The 17,507-nt window shown below is 38.6% G+C and overlaps 1 protein-coding gene and 2 pseudogenes across 1 annotated transcript in view; 1 reads left to right on the top strand and 2 right to left on the bottom strand.

Annotated features, from left to right (window-relative positions):
* Positions 1–2,440: 2,440 nt before the first annotated feature.
* LOC147069330 (nucleoredoxin-like) overlaps positions 2,441–17,507 on the bottom strand; it is a 112,777-nt gene continuing 97,710 nt past the window's right edge. The window contains exon 8 of the mRNA XM_085950222.1: positions 2,441–2,912. Coding sequence (XP_085806348.1) covers positions 2,446–2,912 — 467 coding nt within the window. The 3' untranslated portion in view covers positions 2,441–2,445. The remainder of the gene's footprint in view (positions 2,913–17,507) is intronic.
* On the bottom strand, positions 10,007–11,386 carry LOC147069334 (venom serine carboxypeptidase pseudogene; annotated as a pseudogene).
* Positions 15,430–16,746, top strand: LOC147069333 (venom serine carboxypeptidase pseudogene; annotated as a pseudogene).

Raw genomic sequence — 17,507 nt, 5'->3', positions numbered from 1 at the left:
TGTCATGACTGAGGATCGTGACCCGGATGATTTGACTGTCAAACAATCTTTTAAAATTGTTCACTCACATTTCAGTATTCTACGTCAGTGGAAGACCCGATGCATTCATGAATTGGTGCAACTATTTGGGACATCCAATATTTGCTTCAATATTCCGATGCGGCATGTCTAAAAACAAGACGGCGCAGATGAGACAAGCGGACACTAACGATTCTAATAATTATGACACATTCGTTATCACTAGGAGACAGGTCGCACCAATGACATTAATTAATAAAAAATGACACTCACTTTTTTGTCGGGTCTGCCGAATGGCATAATCTGTTCTAACGCCATTACAATAAAGGTGATATTGCTATAAATTCCCAATGCTTTTTATTAGGTCTGCCGAATAGTTCGGTTCGAGCGGGTTCGCTCAAATGAACATTGACACTAGAAACACTGTTCTAACGTCATTACAATAAAGGTGATATTGCTATAAAATCCCGATGTGTGATATCGCATAATCGACATCTACCTATATGCATGTGTGAATGTCGCTATGCGCGAATTTAGTTGCTAGCTACTGTATTGAGTGCGTTGTTCATTAATAATGTCATTGAGTCGCACTAACTCGTAAGTAGTAGCTGCAGTCCAGGTGTTCATCATTAGACTGAAAGTGCGGAGTGTCTGGATATAGGGTATGTACCCACAAAAGTACAGGGTCTGCGGGGGTAAATGCGGAAGTCAGTGGCACCTATTATATTTTGTCAACCCCACCCCACCCCCTCCAGTCGCCTTAAAAAATCAATAAATGAATAATTCTTTTAAAATGGTCACCATACAAAATTGTTGAAGAAAACCTTATACTTATATAAAAACAAGCTCCATAGAGACAGACAACTATTACTTCAGGTGCGGCGGTTTGCAGAACTAACAGCTTTCAAAACACTGTCAATACTCACATTGCGACACAAGGTTGCGCCTCAAGTTAAAGTTGTCAGTCGTCAAACTGTGAAGGGTTAGCACCACAGAACAGATAATAAATAGAATATCGATAGGCTATATTCAATACGCCGCACGTTGAAGCAGGGTTTTTGAATGTGTGAGTGTCCTATGAAAATGAAGCACGGATTATGCACGTGCAATAGTGTGTGTAATACACCAACATTAAATTAACGTAAATGCATAAACCGAGAGCAGTTTATCAGTATTAGACGTACAACGTATTCTTGACACGTGTATAAGCTTAACCCGGATTCTTCCTTACTCGAAACGGTTACTTGCTATCGCCTTACCCGTTGGGTATTTCAGTTCCCATTATTTCTGAGTTCCCTGGTTAGCACTTATAATAAATTGGAATTTGCTTCAGCGATTTTAGTAGGGAAACCACAAAAGGCTACATCTGGCAGATGAAAGGTTTCTTCACATCTTTGGGCATATAGTAATTTAATGTAACCATGCAGCATAAGTACATTACTTAAAAGAATTATATAATAATATTTTTAGGCAACCACAGTATTGTTTATTCTTAAATATCAAACGATGATACAACTGGAGTTATGCAGAAAGGAACCTACCCACAAAAGCATACTATTGACATACATAGTACCTATTTAATTGGCGACTACTGGGTTGGCTTATAATGTCGTGGGTCCCGGATCTGACAAATTGACATGTTATTTTTAAATGTGTGTTTGGACCCAGAGTATGGACCTAATAGATTGAGCAAGTGGCTGACATCCATTTCTCGTAAAAAAACAAAAAAAACCTTTAAAACATCCTCCACTCTGTGGAGGTCCATATTATGATCTTTTTAGGATCGAACATGGTTAAACAAAAATACATAGATTTTAGATCTATAATAATATGTCAATTGATGTCAAGAAGTATCCATTTATTTGATAATGACTGGATTATTAATGTTTATGGTAATTTGGTAATTAATATTTATTTTGTTGTAATTCGGATGTTAATGTTTGTGGTAGTTCGGTTATTAGTATTTGTGGTAATTTGTTTATTAATGTTTGTGAATTATTTTGTTGAATAGCAAGAGTTCAAGTATGTTAGCTAGTCGTCAATATAAACGAAATTTGAGAAAGCTTCTTCTGTCATATAATCGGATGCAGGTGGCTAAATTGGTAAAGCAATTTGTCTGTCAATTACATATATGATTTTCATATTTTTTAGAAATTTTTTCTTTAAAATCAAAATTACATAACATCTATTATTGAAATTGAAGATTATTGATACAAAAAGATCTATCTGGGATTGGAACCCCAAACGCAAGCCTATACCAGTTTACATACTGCATAACTCTTGCCATTAAAAAAAAAGTTAGGTATACTAGAACATCAAAAATTAAAATGTTTGATTGTGCCACACACCGTCTATTGGCTGAAAAAACACTGAATAAGTGGGTAGATCGGCACTAAAATTTTTAAACTATTAATATTGATCGTTGGCTCAACTGCAATCTTCTTTTACTGCGTCAGAGGCCTCCAGATAAGGAGCAGAAAGAGTCTTAAAGTGGAGTTGACCACTCAGATAACTGTCAAGGAAGTTCTGGACCGAGTCCGTCGTGATCTCTTCACCGTACTTCATCACGGCCATTCTCCCTTTGGGAAAATCAATTGCCGTTAGAAGAGGTACCGCGTCATCTGCCCCGGTCTGCTCTCGCAGGACGTCTGAGGCGTCGGTGTCAATGGCGATCAGAAACTGTAGGTGCCTGCTTCTCTTAGGTTTGGGGGCGGAGTCTGTTTCCGCATCGTGGTCGAGGGAAAGGAATGAGTATTCGAAGTCGATGTTCTCTTCGTCGGGGGACAGCTGGTAAGGGCAGACTCCCGGGTGCTGGATGCTGTACTCGTCGAAATAGGAGCGCGCAGCCGGCAGCAGGACCGACTCTGCGAACTGGATCTCGCTCTCCTCACCATCTGGAAACAGCATCAAGTTTTTTAGTACAATTACATTGGTATCCAGCGAGCTTGTTTACCTACGTAGATAACGTTTATCTTTGGACCCGACTTCAGCCGATTTTTAAACGGATATCAGTAAACGGAAGTCGCACAGACTATAAACCTATGACAGTGAGCATGGCCCACACATCCTGAAGCGGGCCCCAGGCCAGGATCGTAGGTGGGCCCCCCTATCTATCGCTAGGGTTAAAGGCAATGTGACTCAACAGAAGGTACTGTTCGGTTATCAGGAATACAGCGGAAAACACATTTTGAAAATACCCGATATACTGGATTATTTGTTAGTTTGGGTTAGGTTATGTTGGGTTAGGTTAGGTTAGGTTTGGTTAGGTTAACCTAACAAATAATCTAGTTTATCGGCTATTTTCAAAATGTTTTTTCCGCTGTATTCCTGATAACCGAACAGTACCCAGAAGCATTTTCCAAATGGTGTCCCAGGTAAAATTAAGGGAAGGTAGTGTATTTTTAGCAATTTTTTGTATTTTTTAATAAACCCACTTGAATTATGGAGTTTTCGAATACCAACACACAATAATCAAAATTTGTATCACTCAACCACATAAAATGTTAATATTCTTAACACAGCCATTAGATACATATATATTCACTGCAATTCATTCCAATCAGCCCCCCCCCCCCCATTGTGTGGGCCATGAAAGTGTGTCCGTTATTGTTATTTCGGTACAGACGAAAGATTTTTTCATTTTCAGACTTATCTTATATTATTATTATTAATATTTACTGAAACATTCAATTCCATCAATGTAGTTTTACATGGACGCTTCAAACCTGTGCAAAATTAGATAAAAGCCTATCCTATATGCTAAATAGCTAAATTAATGGTATGGTACGCACGCATTATCCATTATATTATTTTCCGGCACTTTCCGATCCTAATAAGATCATAATATGGGGTTCCACAGAGTGGAGGTTTGTATAACAGATTTTGTTTTTACGAGAAATGGATGTCAGCCACTTGCTCAACCTATTAGGTACATACTCCGACTCGTACACAAATCGAAAAACAACATGTGCACTTGCCAGACCCAGGATTCGAACCTGGGACCCACGACACTATAGGCCGACGCTTAAGCCGCGCGGCCATCGTGTAATTGTGATACTTATCTACAATATTTCCTTTCGTATAAATAAATAATTACAAGATAAAAAGAACTTTTTATATAAGTACAACGTTTTTAAATTTTCTGTTGAATCATATAAACTTGACTTGACTAGCTTAAACGATCAAAAAAAAATGTACTTGATAGAAATAGTACTGAATTGTCATCTTGACATTCATATTGATTTCGCAGTAACGCACGTATATATTAATGATTTAGTTGCTAGGACCCCTAGCAACCAATGATGGTATCGAAATAACTTTTCATACAAAACAGAATTAACTGAAAATGAATTCAATTCTACTTAAAGATGGCTGAAAGAATATTAAAAAAATGCATTGGGATCGTGTTCTGATATATTCTAAAAGTTTCAAATGTCTAGCTAGGCGGGAAGTTAGTTAAATGAGATTGCAAGATTTGTACCAGACAAAGAACCACGGGACAAATAAGAATACGAGCTAAGAAAAACGTTGTAAAATAAAATATGTTCTTCCATGGTAGATTAATTTTCGACGTTGTTGGTGACCGCCGTTATACGAAAGATATTCATCCACCCAGCTGACCTAAATCAACAGAAACCGTCAGATAACTAACTACCTTCTTCGACCATGTCCGATCCTAATAGGATCATATGGGCCTCCACAGAGTAGAGGTTTGTATTAACAGATTTTGTTTTTTACGAGAAATGGATGTCAGCCACTTGCTCAACCTATCAGGTCCATACCCTGATTCACGCACAGATTGAAAAACAATATGTGTACTTGCCAGACCCAGGATTCGAACCTGGGACCCACGGCGTGATAGTCCAACGCTTAAGCCGCGCGGCCACAGTGGGCGTTACAAACGTTAACTAACTATAATATCTCCAAATGTAACCAGAACCAAAACCTTATTTTGCAATCGGAACCTTGTAAAAATGTAGAATTCAGGTATAATTGTTTCTTAATTTAAAATTTTGTAATATTATTATTGTTTGTCACTGTTTACTCATGCTGAAGCCAGTTATCCTAAAAATGTTAAGTCCCTATATCATGGCCCCCACAAAGGGAGGGCTGGCAGGGCTCTAGCCTGGGGGCCCGGGCTCAGGAAGGGCCCGGCGTGGCGAGCCGACCAGATACGTGATATAAATACACATCACAAATTCTCTCTAATAGTAAAAAAAGGCGCCGCTTGTTCTTCGATATTATCATTATTTTAAATTATGTGGTTGTACGATTTAATTTTTAATTAATTTTGTATCGATACTTGACAACTCCATAATTCAAATAGATGTATTAAAATCAATGACATTATTAATGGACAACGCACTCAATACAGTAGCTAGCAAGTAAATTCGCACATATAGGTAGACGTCACGCAATTTCCATTATGCGATATCACGCATCGGGAATTTATAGTAATATGACCTTTATTGTAATGGCGTTATTAGAACAGTGTTTTTTGTGTCAGTGTTGATTTGAGCGAACCCGTTAGAACCGAACCATTCGGCAGACCCGACAAAAAGCATCGGCAATTTATGGCAATATCACCTTTATTGTAATGGCGTTAGAATAGATTATGCCATTCGGCAGACCCTACAAAAAAGTGAGTGCCATTTTTTTTCCAGATGCTTCATCCATATATTATTATTAATGTCATTGATTAAAATATACAAAAAACACTAAATGTGCACATTAATTTTATCGCGTACACCTACTGTAGAGCGTCACACTGCCATCTTTAGCGATAGGTAGGGGGGCCCGCCAAAAATCCTAGCCTGGGGGCCATGACCTATATATATATTATTTTAATGCTAGGGTTTATGGTAGGTACTTTACGTTGTTGTATGGAAGACAACTGGATATTATAGTCTCGAATTGAAAACCGGCTCTTCATTTTCAAACAAACATATTTATTTCGGTACTAATTAATAATTATTACACATTCGACAAAACACATTTAAAGTGATAATTACATACAATATACACGCTTATGGCATTTATTTTTTTAAACTTGTCGAAGATAACGAGATTACACGAGATTAGAGGTGAGTTGGAAATACTGTCACCAGTTTGTGTACTCAAGTTTCGGATGAAACTACCCATACTCATGCTTCAAATACACTCTATGACGATCGGTCATATATATGTCGAAAAACCCGTTTCTTATGTTGGCGTCCTGTGTCACAGGGTGTCACAGAGTGTAAATAGGATGTCATAGCTGTCAAACAATATGTATGTATAATATGTCAGAATGTCATAGATTTGATCATAGACACTAAAACGCTCTTAGCATATATGTGCCCGATCGTCATATAGTCTATTTGAACCTTCAGTATGTGTGGCCCAATAAACATATTCCAAAAAACTTGTGATGATATCATCGCGAGTCGCTGTTCTGTGCACTTGCCAGTTGTTGGTAGACTTTCAACACTATTGACATTAAATACGCACGAACGAGATACATAGCACTTGAATATAGGTATATTTTAATGTATTAGTCTAAATTTTGTGTCGCAGCACAGTGGTGAGATGACGCACAGGCTTAGGCTTGTTATATACCGCTCAAAACATGTTTAAAATTTAAAAAAAAAAACACTGTTATTCATTTTTGTTAACAATAATATTGTAACCTAAACTCATAAATTTAAAATTTTATAATAGGTATACGGGACTTTTCCACAAGCGGAGCTCAGCGTATTTTTAGCGATTATATTGAAGCCGATACACAGTTCTAGTTCCCTGAGCCGATACGCATTTCAATATACTAATAATATGGAGTTCGTTTTAGTTTCAGTTGAGTATGAAACTTTTGTCGCATACGTACGCCAAACGATCTATATAGTATTCCAAATACTAGTAAGTATTTTGGAACAAGTTTATATACTTACTAAGTATTTTTTATACTGGTAGTAAGTATACTTAGTCTTCAAAATCGACCAGTTTTCCCATCTCTAGATTACACTAAACTTTCTATCGCTTCGAGAAAAACATGCCATGGGAAGTTACATTTTGAATTAAATCTTCGATAATTAGTATAATATTATCACGATGGTAACACTATGTATCTATAATATGTACATTTCAACGAAACGTTTGATATATTATTTACGTATACTATAAGTTGCGGTGCTTAGGCATAGGAAGACCACGCCACTGTCATGAATGAGAAGATAGGATATATTGACATGTTATTATATGTATACTCTCATGCAGCGGCGAAGGGTGGACGTAGGCTGTTAAGAACCGCCATAAATAGTGCACACTAAACTACTTTGTCAGTCATACGTATTTGTTTCCGACATTGCAAGCCGTCCGACATGTCCATGCGGAGGGGAAATACAGGATGCCAACCACATCCTATGGGAGTGTCTGAGTATGTGCTCCGAACGGGAGGAAATGCTCAGGTCGGTCCAACCAGCTGTTGGACCCATCGGCCCCGTCCGACCCGGTTGCTACTAAGGCCAATTATCTTGCTTTCAAAAAAATTGCGGCGTCTTACTACGGGCGTGAAGATCTCTTCACATAAATTTTGCTGCCTGTATGATTAGCTTCGTTCTTTAATTTAATAAACAAGTAGGTTCATTTTCTTTTTAGTAATTTCCATGTGCTTTTTCTCTCCCTGGCACTTTGCATTAGAGTAAACTCAGTAAACTCAGTCAGAGCTCACTTTGAGCGTAGCAATCTAAGTCTTGGGCATCTTCTCCCAGGACACTCCCAGGCCAATTCTTAGATGCTTCACATCACCAATTAATGGGTCCCGTGATACTCTCGATTAAGACCGAGGGTGGTACGGGGCGGGTTTGGTGGAGGGACTTTAACTTCTCTGTACTAAGACTACAATTTACAGATGGTGTTGGTTAGTTTTTAAAATTCAATTAAACCCAGCGAAACCAAGCCATAATAGATAATAGTCAAAAAATACTCGTCTATCTATAAAATATCCATAATATTATGCAATAAAATCATACATAGCTTTTATAGATAGAATAATATTTTTTATCTATTATAGTTTGGTTAGGCAGGGCTTAATGAATTTAAAAAAAATGAACCAACAATATGTGTAATATGTATTCTTAATCCAACGAAAACAAATAAGAATGAATGAAGAGGTGTGCACAATTTTGTCGTAGCGCCCAAAATATACTATTATGGTTTGATTTAGGCAGGGTTTAATTGATTTTCAAAAACTAACGAATACCATCGGTAAATTGCAGTCTTAGTTCAATTAAAAGTTTTTAAGATTCAATTAAACCCCGCGAAAACCAAGCCATAATAGATAATAGTCAAAAAATACTCGTCTATCTATAAAATATCTATAATAATTATGCAATTAAATCCTACATAACTTTGGATATTTTATAGATAGAATAATATTTTTTTATCTATTATAGTTTGGTTTAGGCAGGCTTAATGAATTTAAAAAAATGAACCAACAATATTTGCAGGTAATATGAATAAAACAAATAAGAATCAATGAATAAGTCTGCACAATTTTGTCGTATCGCCCAAAATATACCAAAACTATTATGCTTTGGTTTAGACAGAACGAATGCCATCGGTAAATTGCAGTCTTAGTTCAATTAAAATAAATACGTATGACTAATAAAGTTTAATGTGCACTATTTATGGCGGATCTTAACAGCCTATCTCCACCCTTCGCTTCTGCGGGCCTCACGCTCTTATCACAACAGCCCGAGATTGGGAACAGGTCATAATATGAATTTTCAACTTTAGTTATGGTCGATTGTTCCAAAGGTGGGTTTATAGCCCGAAACAGCTGTTTAAAATAACGTCATAATGGAGTTATACAATGTAAACGCTACTACAATTAATAATAATTACAAGATAAAAAGAACTTTTTATATAGATACCAAGGTTTTAAATTTTCTGTTGAATCATATAAACATGACTATTCTATGTTATAATAAATACTTTTTATTGTACTTGATAGAAATACTGAATAAATATAGAATACTGAATACTTGTCAGTGTGTGTGTGCCTTTTGGTGAGTATACACAGCGCCTGAAGATGCCGAAGGGCGAAACCCGGATCGCAAAAACGACTCAAATAGAATAGTAAAAACTTAAATTCATTAGAATTTTAATACAAATAGGTTTTCTTTGTGATCACTCGACAATACCGCATATAAAATGAATGGAAGGCGCTCAGATCGGAAAACCTTATACGCCAATATTGCGCGGGGCTGTAGATACGCTAAGGCAGGGGGGGGGGGCAAACTTTTTGGATGGAGGGCCAAATTCAAGAATTGAAAATGAGCGGCGGGCCGCAAGTAAAATACCATTTTTAGATATACACTATTTATTATCACGAAAAATAAACATTACAAAAAAAATAATGAGAAGAATGAAATTGTTGTACATTTTTGAACATTTTTTTAAAATTCGGGTGTTAATTTTGTAGTCGATATTCTCAAAACTGCTTGTAAATGGGCATCGGAGATATTTGATCGTAAAGAATTTGTCGGATGTCGGTGGTTCATGATCGAAAATGTTTGTTCACATTATATAGGTTGATCCAAAAATAACGAACATTTTTCTTGCATAATCTTTAAGTTGGTCAAATTTGTCTGAATTAAGGGCATTGTAAAATTTGGAGATTTCTTCACGACGATGCAATTCTCTTAAATCAGTGTCACACTGCAGATCAATAATCTCAAGTTGTAGCTCTGTCGGAACACTATCAATATCTATTGAAAACGATGTTCAACGTAGAAAATAGTGGTTACATAGTGTGAGACGAGACGCAAGGAAGACGTACTGAGATAAAACATTTACAAAATAACAAATTCTTTAAATTTTAATCTATTGTCAATATTTTTAAAAAAATTATAAAAAAGTTATTCGTAATCAGAAGTACAATTAATGATAGCGGGCCGCAAAAAAATACCCGGCGGGCCGCAGTTTGCCCTCCCCTGCGCTAAGGAGTAAATCAGAAGAAAGGTTTCCCGGCGGTCAGTCTGTCGAGCATGTCGTGCGCCCACTTGGGCTGGTCCGTGGGCACCATGTGTCCCGCGTTCCTCACCAACACCTCCGTCAAGTTCCCGCCAGTCTTGACGTATCCTGCGATCTCCCCGTCCACGAGCCACTGATGCCGCTTGGCGTTGCGGTACTCCGCCGCCCCCGTGAAGTTCAACTGCTGCAGATAGTTGATGGTGAGAGGGTACGCCAAGATTACGTCCAGTTGTCCGTTGTAGATGACCGTGCGGTAGTGCCTCAACAGTTCACTCAACCACCCAGTCACCGACTGCATCATGTCGAGCTTCATGTATTTCTGCACCTCGGCGCCGCTGTTGAATGTCAAGTTTCCCACGTGGAGCGCCTTCCTCACCTCGGGCAGCTTGAAGAGGTCCATGAATTTTTTCGAATTCGTCACGTCGTCCGTGTGCAAATAGTTATAGAAGAAACTGTATCCGGTCAAATTGAAGAAAAGAGACCGCCTGTTGTCACCGTCAATTATCATATCGAAGACGTCAGCCGCCTTCGCCCACTGGCCTTTCTTGATGTAATCAATAGCGCTGATCTCATAATCTACGAACTGCTTTAGCCCATCTCGATCTACGAGACCCAGTTGGTACAGGTATGGTCCGTAACCTAGTTGGTTGACGGGGTCGCAAAGGCCGTTTCCGATTGCGAAACCCTTCAAGTTGATGGGTAGTTTGGCGGTAGGGTTTCCGACGTGGATAGCGTGGCACACCGCCGGGATGTACTTTCCCGCGTAGGACTCACCCGTCACGAAGAAGTCGTTTTTCTGCAGGTCCGGAAACATTGTGAAAAACTGCGTGAGCGCTGTGCGCAGGTCTCTTCCAACTGTTGTCTCATTCTCCGCGAAGCCGTCTTTCGTGAAGCTGAAACCGGTTCCCACTGGATTATCAATATAGATCATGTGATGGTTGGTGTGCCAGGAGAACTCTCGTCTTTTCCAGTGTCTCCGTTTTCTCTCGAAAGGCCCGTTCTCGTCGAAGAGCCCGTACATAGAAGATGCTCCGGGCCCTCCCTGCAGCCACAAGACGACGGGATCCGTCGGGGCACTCTCAGACGGAAAGTACCAAAAGAATATGTTCGAGTCGTGTGTGGCGTTAACAGTGAAGATCCCAGCGTAGCTTTCGACGTCGCCGAAGCCAGGGTATCGCACATACGCACGATCCTGCGCCTCTTTGATCCTGTTGGCATCCAGCAGAGGCGTCAGCATTAGGGTCTCGCCGCAGTCACCTAACGGAGCCGCGACTTTAATCTTCGGGTACATATTGAAGAAGCCCTCAGCCACTCCGAATAGCATGCACGCAGTCAAGAGTCCTACAACTCGAAACATATTATTGTTCGTCTGAGATGATTATAAAATATATTATATTATGGATATTGTAGTGTGAATGCGGGTCAATCTACGTGCAATCGTTGACTGAAATAAAGTTTCAACGTGAGTGAGACTAATCGTTCATACAATTAACGACATTTTTATTATATTTCTATCAAAACACAAGATAAATAATCCGAGTAACGTATAAAACTAGGGAGTCCGTAATCGGTTAACTGGTGAATCACACGAAAACCGAAACGACTTGTCGGCCATCTTATTCGTGTGTGATTTAAATATTATTATAACTATTAAAACAATATTTAGATGAGAATGTTTCACAAAATCTAATACGAGGACATTTTAGTAACCAGTATTTACCACTGGTAATGATCTCATATTCACAACGCTTGTAATCGAATGAACTATAAAAACATAATATTAACTTGTCTTGTTTCTTCTTGTCTTTCCTCAATTCATTGTGTGACACATGAACAAATTTATAAATCTAGCACAAACACACACATTATTTTTCGAAAAACTACTTTTTATAGCGCGACAACCCGGTGTGGGTCCTGGCCTCCTCAAACAGCTCCCTCCACCTGTCCCTATCCAGTGTGGCCGCTTTCCAATTCGGCACCCCCAGAATACGGTAGTCACTGGCAGTTACATCCAACCAGCGAATCTTTGGCCTCCCTCTTCTTCTACGTCCTATTGGGTTGCTGGACATGACTCTCTTTGCCGGTTCATTGTCATTCATACGGTGCACATGACCTGGCCATCGCAGTCTCCCAATCTTGATTGATTGAACTGCGCTGCAATCTTCGTACAGCCCGTAGAGCTCAGCATTATATCTTCTCCTCCAAATGGTGCCATCCGTGATCGGTCCATATATACGGCGGAGAATTTTTCTTTCAAAGATGTTCAGGGCTCGTTCATTTCGCAGAGTTAATGTCCAGGTTTCCGATGCGTAGGTGAGCACTGGCTTTACAAGTGTCTTGTAAAGAGTGCTTTTAGTTCGGCGAGATAGTATGCGTGACTTAAAATGTCTTAACAGGCCAAAGTAGCATTTATTCGCAGCGATTAAACTTTCAGCATGCAATTTCTACCAGATTTAAAAAAACGAATCACTCTAAATCACACAAAATAAATCTTTTAATAAATAATATATTCTCGAGAATTTCGAGTTAAGTACCAACTAAAAAAAAAATCTTCCAGGAATTTTGCATACCTATAAGACACAACCATTAACGGCCCACATGCTCAGCGTAGGTCAAAATGGAGTTTTATGCTATTTTCAGAGCATGATCTTGGACATTCCTTAAACGCTGTAGATAATCTATTTATATAATTTTGAAGCCTCATTATCCTTTATATTTATTTTAAACAGTTGATGACTGCATAAAGTATTTTTATTACATAAAATAGTATTCTTTTAAACCTCTCACTCTAATGTTTTAGAATATAGTCATATTTCGGTACATCCATGTGCAGTGGTGTTAATATTTTTTAGGTTTATTAATTTTTAAACGCATTTACAAAACCATTAGTAAAATTAATGTTAACATTATATAGTGACATATTTTCGATAAAAAATTATATTTTATATTCTTTGTGATATTTAGAATATAGTCATATTTCGGTACATAACTGTGCAGTGGTGTTAAGATTTTTTACATTTATTAATTTTTAAACGCATTTATGAAACCATTAGTATAATTTATTACGAGATAATTTTTGTAAAATATTCACGATAAAAAATTATATTGATAATCTCTGTGATCCCAAATTTGACAAGAATTAGGCATTTTATTATTCAAGAAATGGGCAAGATTTACACATTTGAAGATAATTCTAAAGATACTGATTATAAGCTATGTCATTGACCGTTCAAAAGTGATAAATATCCTATGAATAATGATTGCTTTATAATATTTATTGACCTAAGAATAATGTAGTATTTTTTTGAAATACGCCATTTCTATTGGCATTTCCCAGTGGTTAAGCTACAACATATGGCCGTAGCCATACATTGACAAACGATACATGAAGTAGAGAGTAAGACCATGGTAACGCACGTGTTTGAACATGTAGCTAACCGAAAAAAAAATATTTTACATAAATAAAAAAACGGTTAGGTACATGTTCAAACACGCGCGTTAACATGGTCTTACTCCCTACTTCATTTATCGTTTGTAAATTTAAGTTTCTAGAAATATAACTATATTCTAAAACATTAGAGCGAAAGGTTTAAAAAAATACTATTTTAGGTAATAAAAATACTTTATGCAGTCATCAAATGTTTAATATAAATATATAGGATAATAAGGCTTCAAAATTATATAAATAGATTATCTACAACGTTTAAGGAATGTCCAGGATCATGCTTTGAAAATAGCATAAAACTTCATTTTGACCTACGCGGCGCACGTTCCCCCTCAAACTCTCTGCATAATATAACACTCGATGCCGATTTATCAACGTTTTTAGTGTGGTTGAATTGGTAGCAATAGACAAAATAATATTCGTTGTTGCCAGATGACATTTAATTTTAAATGTAATTTTCAATATTCGATATGAAGAATAATAATTATAAGATAAAAAGAACTTTTTATATAAGAACGTTTTTAAATTTTCTTTGAATCATATAAACTTGACTCGATTAGCCATAGAATATTGAAATGTTATATTGACATTTCATTTTGATTTCCATAGTAACGCACGTATACATTAATAATTTAGTTGCAAGGACAATCCGCTTAGCAACCAATAATGGTGTCGAAATAACTTTTCATACAAAACAGAATTAATCGAAAATGAATTCAATAATTCTACTTAAAGATGGCTAAAAGTATTAAAAAAATGCATTGGCATCGTGTTCTGATATATTCTAAGAGTTTCAAATGTCTAGCTAGTCAGGAAGTTAGTTAAAAATCGATTGCAAGATTTGTACCGGACAAACAACCACCGGACAATTAAGAATACGACCTAATAAAAACGTTGTAAAATAGATTTTATAAATCAAATAATTCTTAAAAAAATATATCGGGCTCTTTATAACTAAGATCATAAAATGATAATTACATAAATTATTAAGTAATTTTAACTTAAAAAAAATCAAAATATGATTGAAAATATTTGATTTCCACTATTCCTTCATCCTGTAACAGCGGCGCCAAACTAACGCCGATTGTCTCAATTGGGTTAATAATTATACTATTTAAACTACATGGTTGGGCCGATTATGATCCCAATTCCATCCTTAAACTCGCAAAAATACATAACACCTACCCTACCTACCATCCTTAATTTTATTATTGTCGCCAGACCAGGACGACCGACAGTTACGGGTCATGAATCGACGGTAATTGCAAAGAACGGTTAGTTACGTTAAGACAGTCAAGTTTGTTATACCTTTACCGTCGCTAACTATTACAGCGTGACTCATATAAAACACATCTGTTAGCCTTCTTACGCTAAATCTGATACGGTTCGAGCGAACATCGCGTCTATATCATCCATCCTGAACTCATCCTAATTATTCATCAACCACATAATATATTATCATCCATCCAAAAGTGTATCGTCCGTTTACCAGTGCGCGCCGGCCGTCTCAACATCAAAGGTCAGTGCCTGGTATTATCGTGTAACCCCCCCCCCTTACCCAGATCTGGAATCCACCAATTCAGCACCTTCAAAATTACGTCCACAAAAGCTCAACCACCACACATTAAAAAGATGGCCGACACGTCGTTTGAGTTTTCGTATGATTCGCCAGTTAACCGGTTTCTGACTCCCTACACTCGTCGGTATATTATTATTTGTTATTTGATTGAAATACCTATAATAAAAATGTGGATAATTGGATGTACGATTAGTTTCACTCGTGTTGCAATTTCGAAAGATGTCAGTCAACAATCGCACGTCGATTAGCTAGCATTCACATTACAATATTCACGATAGAAAATATTTTATAATCATCTCAGACGAACAATATGTTTCACGCGATAGGGCTCCTGGCTGCATGCCTACTGTTCAGAGTGGCGGAAGGCTCCTTCAGCATGTATCCGAAGATCGACATCGCGGCTCCGTTAGATGACTGCGGTGAGGCCCTAATGCTGACGCCTCTGCTGGATGCCAACAAGATCAAAGAGGCGCAGGATCGTGCGTATGTGCAATACCCTGGATTCGGCAACGTCGAAAGCTACGCTGGGTTCTTCACTGTCAACGCCACGCACGACTCTAACACTTTCTTCTGGTACTTCCCGTCTGAAAACACACCGACGGATCCCGTCGTCTTGTGGCTGCAGGGAGGCCCAGGCATGTCATCTCTGTTCGGAGTTTTCACTGAGAACGGCCCCTTCGAGATAAAACGGAAAAAGTTAAAGAGGCATACGTACTCTTGGCACACCAACCACCACATGATCTACATAGATAATCCTGTGGGCTCCGGTTTCAGTTTCACAAAAGACGGCTTCGCCGAGAATGAAACAACAGTTGGCAGAGACCTGCGCACAGCGCTCACGCAGTTCTTTACAATGTTTCCAGACCTGCAGAAGAACGACTTCTTCGTGGCGGGCGAGTCGTACGGGGGAAAGTTTGTCGCGGCAGTGTGTCACGCTATCCACGTCGGAAACCCAACCGCTAAACTACCCATCAACCTGAAGGGTTTCGCAATCGGAAACGGTTTAACAGATCCTGTCAACCAGCTGAACATAGGAACATACCTGTACCAACTTGGCCTCGTGGATCGAGATGGATTGAAGCAATTCGAATATTACGAGATTGCCGCTATCGATTACATCAAAAAAGGCGAGTGGGCCAAGGCAACTGGCGCCTACGAGATGTTAATCAACAGCGAGCGCATTCCTTACAGGACTCTCTTCTTCAATTTGACCGGATACAGTTTCTACTGTAACTACTTGCACACGCAGGACGTGACAAATTGGAATTACATAAATCTCTTCAAGCTGCCTGAGGTGAGGAAGGCGCTCCACGTGGGAAACTTGACATTCAACGACGTCGCCGAAGTGGAGAGATACTTGAAGCTCGACGTAATGAAGTCGGTGGCGGGGTGGGTAAGCGAGCTGTTGGACCACTACCGCGCGGTCATCTACAACGGTCAGGTGGACGTAGTCACGGCGTACACTATCAGCGTCAACTACCTGGAGCAGTTGAACTTCACGGGGGCGGCGGAGTACCGCAGTGCCAAGCGCCATCAGTGGCTCGTGGACGGGGAGATCGCAGGATACGTCAAGACTGGCGGGAACTTGACGGAGGTGATGGTGAGGAACGCGGGACACAGTGTGCCCACCGACCAGCCCAAATGGGCACACGATCTGATTGATAGACTCACCGCTGGGAAACCGTTCTTCTGATTTACTTCTTCGATAATTTCAATACTTTCACAACATGAAACCAGAAAATCAAAGGAATATAATATAACATATTAACAACATTTAACAGCGCAATTAGAAAATATATAGAAAAATCATAAAACTATCCTCGTCAGAGAAGAAGAAAAGTGTGTTGTTGGGTAAGGTGTCAACCAGGAACTCACATGATGTTTGTCAGGTTACATCATCACACAAACATCCCATCCAGAACCTCTCATTGAGCATACTAATTTCACCATCATCATCATCAGGGGCGCGACAACCCGGTGTGGGTCCTGGCCTCCTCCAACGGACGGGGGAGAATTTTTCTTTCAAAGATGTTCAGGGCTCGTTCATTTCGCAGAGTTAATGTCCAGGTTTCCGATGCGTAGGTGAGCACTGGCTTTACAATTAGTGTCTTGTAAAAAGTGCTTTCAGTTCGACGAGATAGTATGCGGGACTTAAAATGTCTTAACAGGCCTTAGTATCATTTATTCGCAGACATGATTCTCTTGTTGATTTCTTCTGTAATATCATTATGATTTCTAATTTCACCATAGCGTTTTAAAAAAATGAAGTTCCTACGCCCCAACCTGTATAAGGCCATTGGACCCGTTTTTTTCCTGTCTTCTCGGAATCGTGGAAATGGCAAGCACGTTTAAAACGAAATTATACACAATAAACTCTTTATTTATTTAAAATCTAATAAACAGTATTCAAATAAATCTTTTTGTGTCATTAAAATTTTATGAATCGCTTTACTT

This window comes from Rhyacophila brunnea, unplaced genomic scaffold, assembly GCF_057557595.1.
Source record: "Rhyacophila brunnea isolate RB1 unplaced genomic scaffold, BYU_Rbru_1.0 scaffold_23, whole genome shotgun sequence".
NCBI lineage: Eukaryota > Metazoa > Arthropoda > Insecta > Trichoptera > Rhyacophilidae > Rhyacophila > Rhyacophila brunnea.
The sequence above is the reverse complement of the archived record's forward strand: the minus strand, read 5'-3'. Positions and strand labels throughout refer to the sequence as shown.